The 8,411-nt window shown below is 36.3% G+C and overlaps 1 protein-coding gene across 3 annotated transcripts in view; it reads left to right on the forward strand.

Moving 5' to 3' along the window:
• The window catches only part of PRMT3 (protein arginine methyltransferase 3), a 124,363-nt gene extending 118,499 nt beyond the window's left edge, over positions 1–5,864 (forward strand). For all 3 annotated transcript variants that reach the window (XM_040638897.1, XM_040638898.1, XM_040638899.1), the window contains one exon: positions 5,359–5,864. In XM_040638897.1, the coding sequence (XP_040494831.1) occupies positions 5,359–5,468 (110 nt within the window). In that variant the 3' untranslated portion in view covers positions 5,469–5,864. The remainder of the gene's footprint in view (positions 1–5,358) is intronic.
• Positions 5,865–8,411: the final 2,547 nt, after the last annotated feature.

Consider the following 8,411-nt stretch of genomic DNA (forward strand, 5'->3'; position numbering starts at 1 on the left):
ACTTGTGCTATATTTCTAAGTTGAGGACTACATAGAACTCTTAAATGTATCCTTTAAACTTGAAGAATTTGATGACCTGCTTCATAAGCTCCGTAGAACATTTCCATTTTGACCCTTATCCTAAGGATTAAATAAAGCGTTTACAAACAAGCCAGCTTACATTTTTTTAACACCTTCAAGGCACTTAAATCAAACCGCTGCAGCCATTAGAGGATGTGCACTAAAAAGAAACATTTGTAACAATATCTCATATACATCAAAAAAGTCATTAACTTGAAGGCACAAAGGATTTTTTTTTTTAGATGGTGGTTAAACATTTGAAATAATACCCATCACTACTGATAATCCCTGAAATGCAATCAAAGCAGTCAGATTCTGGTGGTTGCTTAAATAACAAAAATATTTTTATTGTTTTCTTTTGCTCATTTTTTTGTTTGGTTTCTAGTAATACCCAGTGTTGATGAAGATGGCAGGAGTGTGAAACCGGAATATACTTTATGCCTTTTTTGAAAGTATTCCACTTCTGATCATTCATCCTAAGGAATCAAATCAAAATTCACTTTTTAAAAAATATTTGCTATTCTAAGAAGTGAAAGTAATAGTGCTTTAAGTTGCCTTTTTTTTTTTTAGGATTTATTTATTTATTTTGGTGGGGGCAATGCAGAGGGAGAGAATCCTTAAGCAGACTCCTTGCTGAGCGTGGAGCCCAACAGGGGGCTCAGTCCCACTACCCATAAGATTACAATAGGAGCTGAAACCAAGAGTCAGGCACCTAACCAACTGAGCCATCCAGGCGCCCCCAGTTACTTTTCTTTCTTTAGAGTATCTTGCTTTGCAAGATACACAATTTTGTTTTCATTTTTGTATAATCAAGTCTTTAACCTTTTTCTTTTGGTTTCTGACTTCAGTTTGATACCAAAAAAGATTATATTACTATATTTACACATTTGTGTTGCATTCTTTCCTTAGTGACTTAAAATGCCCTACTTAACCATGAACTAAATTGCCATAATGGATCTTTTGGTTTCTCTACTATAGTCCATTTATCTATGAATCAGTTTATTCCTAAGCCACCACATTTGTTAAACAGTTTTATTCCATAATTTACATACAATAAAAATTCACATATCATCATTGTATACTTTGATGAGTTTTGACAAATGTATGCACCATCCTAATCAAGATAAAAAATATTTACATCACTCTAAAAAGTTTCCTCCTTGATCGCCTATGTGGTTAGTCATTCCCAGTTCCAATCCCCAGACCAAGACCACCAGTGATCTGCTTTCTGTCACTATATCTTAGTATTACTAACACTAAAGTATTGGTATTCTTTTAAAATGTTATACTTCTTTGCTTAATGTATTTTGAGGTTCATCTGTGTATCAGTAGTTTGTACCTTTTTATTCTTAAATAACATTCCTTTATATGACCGTACCACAGTTTACTTACCACATTCACCTGCTGCTAGACTTTGGGTTGTTTCCAGTTAGGGGCCATTATGAATGAAGTTGCTACAAACATTCATGTAAAAACATGTCTTTGTGTGGACATACATTTTCATTTCTCTTGGGTAGATACCTAGGAGAGGAGTTATTAGGTCTAGGGTAAGTGTATGTTTAACTTTATAGGAAACTAGCAAATTTTTTCAAAATCAATGTATTATTCAACGTTCCTACCACCATGGTGGGTTCAGCTGCTCCACATCGTTGTCAGCACTTATAAAAAAGGTCGGCCATTTTAATTTGTCGTTCTTTTGTCTGTGGAGCAATAGCTGTCCTTTTAGTTAGCATTTGCCTGATGACTAATGATGTTGAGCACCTTTTCATATGTTTATTGGTCATTTGTATATTTTGTGTGTATGAGATGTCTGTTAAAAGTATTTTGCTGAATTCTTAATTGGGGTGTTTGTCAACTTGCCGAATGAATTAAAAGAATCTTTATATAGGTACAAGTTCTTTGTCAGATATATGTGTTGCTAATATTTTTATCCCAATTCCCAGCATGTCTTTTTATTTTCTTAATATCTTTTAAAGTTTGTATTTTTGTGTCCTAATTAAGAAATCTTTGCTACCCTTGGGGCGCCTGGGTGGCTCAGTGGTTAAGCATCTGCCTTCAGCTCAGGTCATGATCCCACGATCCTGGGATTAAGGCCCACATTGGGCTCCCTGCTCAGCGGGAAGCCTGCTTCTCCCTCTCCCACTCCCCTTGCTGATGTTCCCTCTCTCGCTGTGTCTCTCTGTCCAGTAAATAAATAAAAATCTTTAAAAAAAGAAAAGAAATCTTTGCTACCGTAATATCATAGAGTTTTTCATATAGTTTCTTATAAAAATGTTATAGTTTTGCCTTGTACATTTATTTATTTATTTTATTTATTTGACAGAGATAGAGACATCCAGGGAGAGAGGGAACACAAGCAGGGGGAGTGGGAGAGGAAGAAACAGGCTCACAGCGGAGGAGCCTGATGTGGGGCTCGATCCCACAACACCAGGATCACACCCTGAGCCGAAGGCAGACGCTTAACCGCTGTGCCACCCGGCGCCCCTGCCTTGTACATTTAGGTCTATAACGTATTTCATGTTAATTTTAAGGGTAATAGTTCAGTTTTTCCAAAATGTATATTAGGTTGTTTCTTCATAATTTCTTGAAAAGTCTGTCCTTTTCCAATTTAATTACTTGGCTTCTTAGTCAAAAATTAATTGACCATATATGGATATGTCTATTTCCGAGCTGTTTTGTTCCATTGATCTATGTGTCTGTCCTTATGCCAGTTAGACACTGTCTTCAAAAGATGATGTTAAGTCCTCAGACTTCGTTCTTTTTCAAACTTGTTTTCATTATTCTAGAGCCTTTAAACTGCCATATAAATTTTAAAATCAAGTTGTTAATTTCTACCCAAAACAGCCTGCTAGGATTTTGATTGGAACTGTTTTGATTCTATAGATTACCTTGCAGAGAGCTGACATCTTAACAGTATTGTTTGTGTCTTTCATCCACAAGCAGAATGTATGTCCCCATTTATAGTTGACCCTTGAACACTGTGGCCAACCTCCTCTACAGTCAAAAATCTGCATGAAACTTCTGACTCCCCAAAGTGTTAACTACTGATAGCCTCCTATTGACCAAAAACCTTTCCAATGACATAAACAGTTGATTAATACTTACTTTATATAGATACTATATACTGTATTCTTACAGTAAAGTAAGCTAGAAAAAAATGTTAAGAAAATCACAAGGAGGGGTACATGCGTGGCTCAGTCAGTTAAGTGTCTACCTTCAGCTCAGGTCATGATCCCAGGGTCCTGGGATCGAGCCCCACATCGGGCTTCTTGCTGTTTCTCCCTCTTATTTTGCCATTCCCACGCTCTCTCTCTCAAATAAATAAATAAAATATTTAAAAAGAAAGAAAGAAAATCATAAGGGAAAATGCATTTACAGTACTTTATTCATCAAAAAAATACACAATTAAGTGGACCTATGAAATTCAAATCTGTGTCATTCAGGGGTCAACTGTACTTTGATTATCTTTAGCACTATTTTGTAGTTTTAAGTGCCTAAACATTGTACATATATTGTTACATTTATCTCAAGTACTATATGCTCTTTTTCTGATGCTGTTGTAAATGTTCATGGGCTTTTATTTCAATTTTAAATTCTAATTCTACATTGCTAGCACATAGAAATGAAATTTTCTGTCTTAAGATTGTTAAACCATCTTACAGTTCTAGTAGGGTTTTTTGCATATTAGGATTTTCTATGTATAAGACCATGTGATCTGCAAATAAAGACTGTTTTGCTTCTTTCCCCCCCAATCTATATCATTATTTATTCCCTCCCCCACACCTTCATTCCCTGACTAGAACATCCAATAGGTTACTAATTAGAGGTGGTCAGAATAATCATCCTTATCTCAGTTCCAGTCTTAGGAAGAACACATTCAGTCTTTCACCATTAAGAATGTTATCTGGAGTGGGGCGCCTGCGTGGCTCAGTGGGTTAAGTGGCCGACTCTTGATTTCTGTTCAGGTTGTGATCTCAGGGTCCTGGGATCGAGCTCCTTGCTCAGTGTGGAGTCCGCTGGAGATTCTCCCTCTCCCTCTCCCTCCATCCCTCCTCCTGCGCGTGTATGCGCTGTCTCTCTCTCTAAAATAAATAAACCTTTTTTTTTTTAAGAATATTATCTGGAGTTTCTCATAGATCCTTCTATCAGCTTGAAGATTCCTTCTATTGCTAGGTTGCTGAAAGTTGTTATAAATTAGTTTTGTCAGGTGTTTTTTCTGTATTTTATGAGACAGTAGTACTTTTCTCTTTAGTCAAAGGATTTTTGAATCTTTGTTTATGAGGGATATTTGATAGTGTGCTAAGTCTTCCATATTCTTTTTGGTTTTCGGTCTAGTTGTTACTGCAATTATTGGCAGAGGAGAGGTGAAATTTCCAATGATAATTGTGGGTTATCTGTGTCCTGTGGTTCTGTCAGATTTGCATCATGCATTTTGAAGCTCTGTAGTCATACAGTCATACATAAAAGTCAGCGCGTCTCTCTGAATTGAATGATCATTTTGAAATCTCTTTATCTCTGGTTATATAGTTTTTCCTGAAGTCATCTTTGTCTGAAATTAATACTGCCATTTCAGACTCTCTATGATTAATATAGAATTACATTATATAGAATATTATATAGAATATTTCTCCTTCCCTTTACTTTGACCCTGTCTTTATATTCAAAGTATATTGAACACATTACAGTTAATGTTGTTATCTGTGATACTAGATGTAATTCTGTCACTCGCTGTTTTTCTGTATCTACCCCTGTCATTTATTCCTTTTCTCCTTCTTACATTTTTTTTGATTGAATACTCTTTATTATTTCGTTTTATCTCCACCCTTGGCTAATTAACTACGTGTGTCGGGTTTGTTTTTTGTAATTGTTGCTCTAGAGTTCCGTCATGCCTCTTTAGCTTTCCAGACTACCATCAAACATGAGTACACCATTTCATTTTTAGTTTAAGGCTCTCCGTAATTTACTTCGATTTACTCCCTCCAATCCTTTGAGCTATTGTTATAAAAATTTCACTTCCCCAAATGGTGTTATACATGGATTATCTCCTAATACATTGTTGTAGTTTGTGCTTTAAATATTCAGTTATGTTTTAAGTTAATTTTAAAATTTTTCATTTTTTTAGGTCTACTTTGTTCAAAAATTAAACATAAAATTGCCCTAAAAATTGAATCTACTGATTTTTTTCAAAATGAATGAAACATCTCACAATAAAAGAAAAGTACTAGGTATACGTTATTACTTTTCTGCTAGACCGCATTCCTTGAATTCTTAAACACGTCTTTTGCCTTTCTTCTATAGGTGAAGCCTTGAAAGGAAAGATCACAGTCCACAAGAATAAGAAAGATCCACGTACTCTCATTGTGACCCTCACATTGAATAATTCAACTCAAACGTATGCTCTGCAGTGAAACGGCTACAAAAGCACAACTTGCGGGTTTTAGTATGGGGGTGGGTTGTGGGTAGGGGGTGGAGAGAGGGGGTTTTATATGAGCATGTGGTTGATGGATCCTTTCCTAATGAGTCTCCTCCGTACGAGAAACACATGGTAGGAATCTGACACAGTTCAGCTAAGGAAGGGAACAGCAGATCCAGTGGGCCACCTGCATCATCTCAGTCTCGGAAGTCTGGTCAGCAAAATTTCACTAAATGTAGCAGTTACATAGAGTTTAGCTATACTGAAAATCATTTAAATAGGCCTAAATTTGAAACAGAGATGTTGTTTTTAATGTTTCTTACTATAAATTTTAAACACTAGTAACTGGTTAGTTGTTTGGATAATGTTTTATTAAACTAGTAACTATGCACACGCTCTTGTACATTTTTTGCAGATTTCTACTCAGGAGTAGTTTTTAATTGTGTTATTTGCTAGAATATCAGAATATAATTAAAGAGCAACCGGGAGGGACTAAAAAATGGAAAAGAATGTCTCACAAGTCATATTTTAGAGACGGCTTAGGTGATTATCTTCTAGTTCTGAACTTCTCATTTTGTAGCTTCTTTTCTCTTTGCAAATATTCTTTCGCCATACAGTTTTCTAGTACTGCCCAGGAAATCTACCTTCAATACATTTACCCTAGGTTTCATACAAGTTTTTAAAGGTTGGGAAAAATAAGTACTTATTTACTAATCTTTTTCAAACTAGATTTATGTGCAAAGTTGAACATGTAACTGTTAATATACTTACAGTTGTGTTATTTACAGTTATTGATACGATTTGAAATGCAGGTTAGAAAACATTCAATAAAATGTGTACAACAACCATTAGCATTATAAAACGGCATTTTAACATACTAAAGCCTTTTATAAAATCAGAAACATTTAAAACAAGTCTTAACAAAGGGATCATCTTTAAGAAAACAGGGATCTTGGTCGTCTTTTTTTCAGTTCAACAGCTAGTTCTTTTTCAAGAGAGTCCGCACACAAGGCAGCAGAGCGTAGCGTGGAGCAGTCCGAGCTCTGCCGTCGGTGCCTCGGTGCAGGCTCTCCTGACAGCTCTGACTCGCTGCGGGATCTTAGTCGTGTCCCTTAACCTCTCTCTCCCTTCATGAATGTGCCAGTTCATGAGTTAGTACATTTCAGCTACTTCAGTCCGTGCCTGGCGCGTAGAAGACACTCAGTAAATGCCAGGTGATAGTATCATTGGGCAGTCCAGGGGACCTTTCACGGAATATGTGCTATCTACATTAGATTCGTTTGGGAATTGTTCCTTCATCAAATACTACCCTTAAGTACATGAATGGGTGGGGATATTTTAACAAATTAATATTTAATATAGCAAAAACTTAAAAAAATTGTCTTTTGGTCTTAGAGAACTGGACTTCTAGCAATGGGGAAAATAACCCCTTCAAATGTTGTATTTCAGACCATAGTCTTTTAAGTCTTGCTTCTTCTATAAGCATGATTTCTGTTTTCACTGGGTTAAACCAGCCAGCTTGTTTTTGTATTTAAAACATTACTAGAAATGTGTGGTGCTGATAATACAGCTCAAAGTACTTTAAATCTTTTCTGGAATGATTTCATGTACAAATTTGAGTATGGTAGAGTGATAAAAATAAGGAAGCCCCGTAAAAAGATTCAGTGGATTTTTAAAGTACCCAAAAACTGATTTTTTTTGCTTTATTTTTCTTTCATAGTAAGTGCATAACAGTATTTTTTTACTATTTAACAAAGTATTTCTCAAAAATTATTTTTTTGAAAACTCTTGTTTGGTTTGCCTAGGATTTTCACCCAGTGGCTCTTTTGATTTTCTCCTGGTTATAAATAGGCCAACCATAGTTGGTAGATCTCTGTTTGCCTTCCCAGGCTGAAACATTCTAATGTGTGTACCTAAGCATTTTATGAGAACATGAGAGTCCAAATGTTAGCTCTTCGATTGGAATTTCCGCCATTAAACTGCTACAAAAAATTAAAACTTCATAGCCCTCGACGATGGTAAATACACTGTCCTTTCATGCTGTAACAGATGCACATTTATGGATAGCAAACTACTCTGTCCCAAGGATTTCATTTCATTTCCATTAAGAAAATACATTTTTCCTTCTATTTTTCTTTGTGAAAACTAACATTGTTATTTTGTGATGTATAGGGTTCATCCAACTAGTCATCTCTATTCACTAGAACAATATTTTCTGAACAGAGCATTTTGGAAGGAGTGTTTCAACAAAACAACTCTTGAGGGTGTACAGCATTGCACGAAGTGGTCCAGTAAGGAGCCCCAACTGTTGGGAACACATTATAAAATAAATGAGGGAGATGTCATTTCACTTGGAAATAAGCCCTGTTTGAGAGGGAGGGCAAGTAATTCTGGTCCTACAGAGTTATTTGCTTCTTACCATTTAATCTAGATTAACCAGTCTGGCCCACCTGTGTTTTCAATCATTCTACCTTTCTCTCTTTTTATTTATTTACTTTTAAAGATTTTATGTATTTGACAGAGAAAGAGACAGCGAGAGAGGGCACACAAGCAGGGGGAGTGGGAGAGGGAGAAGCAGGCTTCCCGCCGAGCAGGGAGCCCGATGCAAGGCTCGATCCCAGGACCCTGGGATCATGACGTGAGCCGAAGGCTTGGCAACTGAGCCACCCAGGTGCCCCATCCGTTCTTTTTAAAATGGAATATCTAAAATGTAGTGTGTGAAGTTACCGACTTGAGATCAGCCCATACTCAACTATCAGGTGGAGCGAGTGTGCTCACAGTACTGCTAAAAACTATGAATAGGAAAGACTAAAACAGGATCATATATCACTTAGCTTCTGCCAGTCATGCCAGAAATGATCATTTAAGCGGCTTGACTGTAGCGTAGATACAAAACATCTAGGGATTCAGATTTTTCTGTGAAGAATATCTCGAAAAC

Source organism: Ursus maritimus, unplaced genomic scaffold, assembly GCF_017311325.1.
Source record: "Ursus maritimus isolate PB19 unplaced genomic scaffold, ASM1731132v1 scaffold_23, whole genome shotgun sequence".
NCBI lineage: Eukaryota > Metazoa > Chordata > Mammalia > Carnivora > Ursidae > Ursus > Ursus maritimus.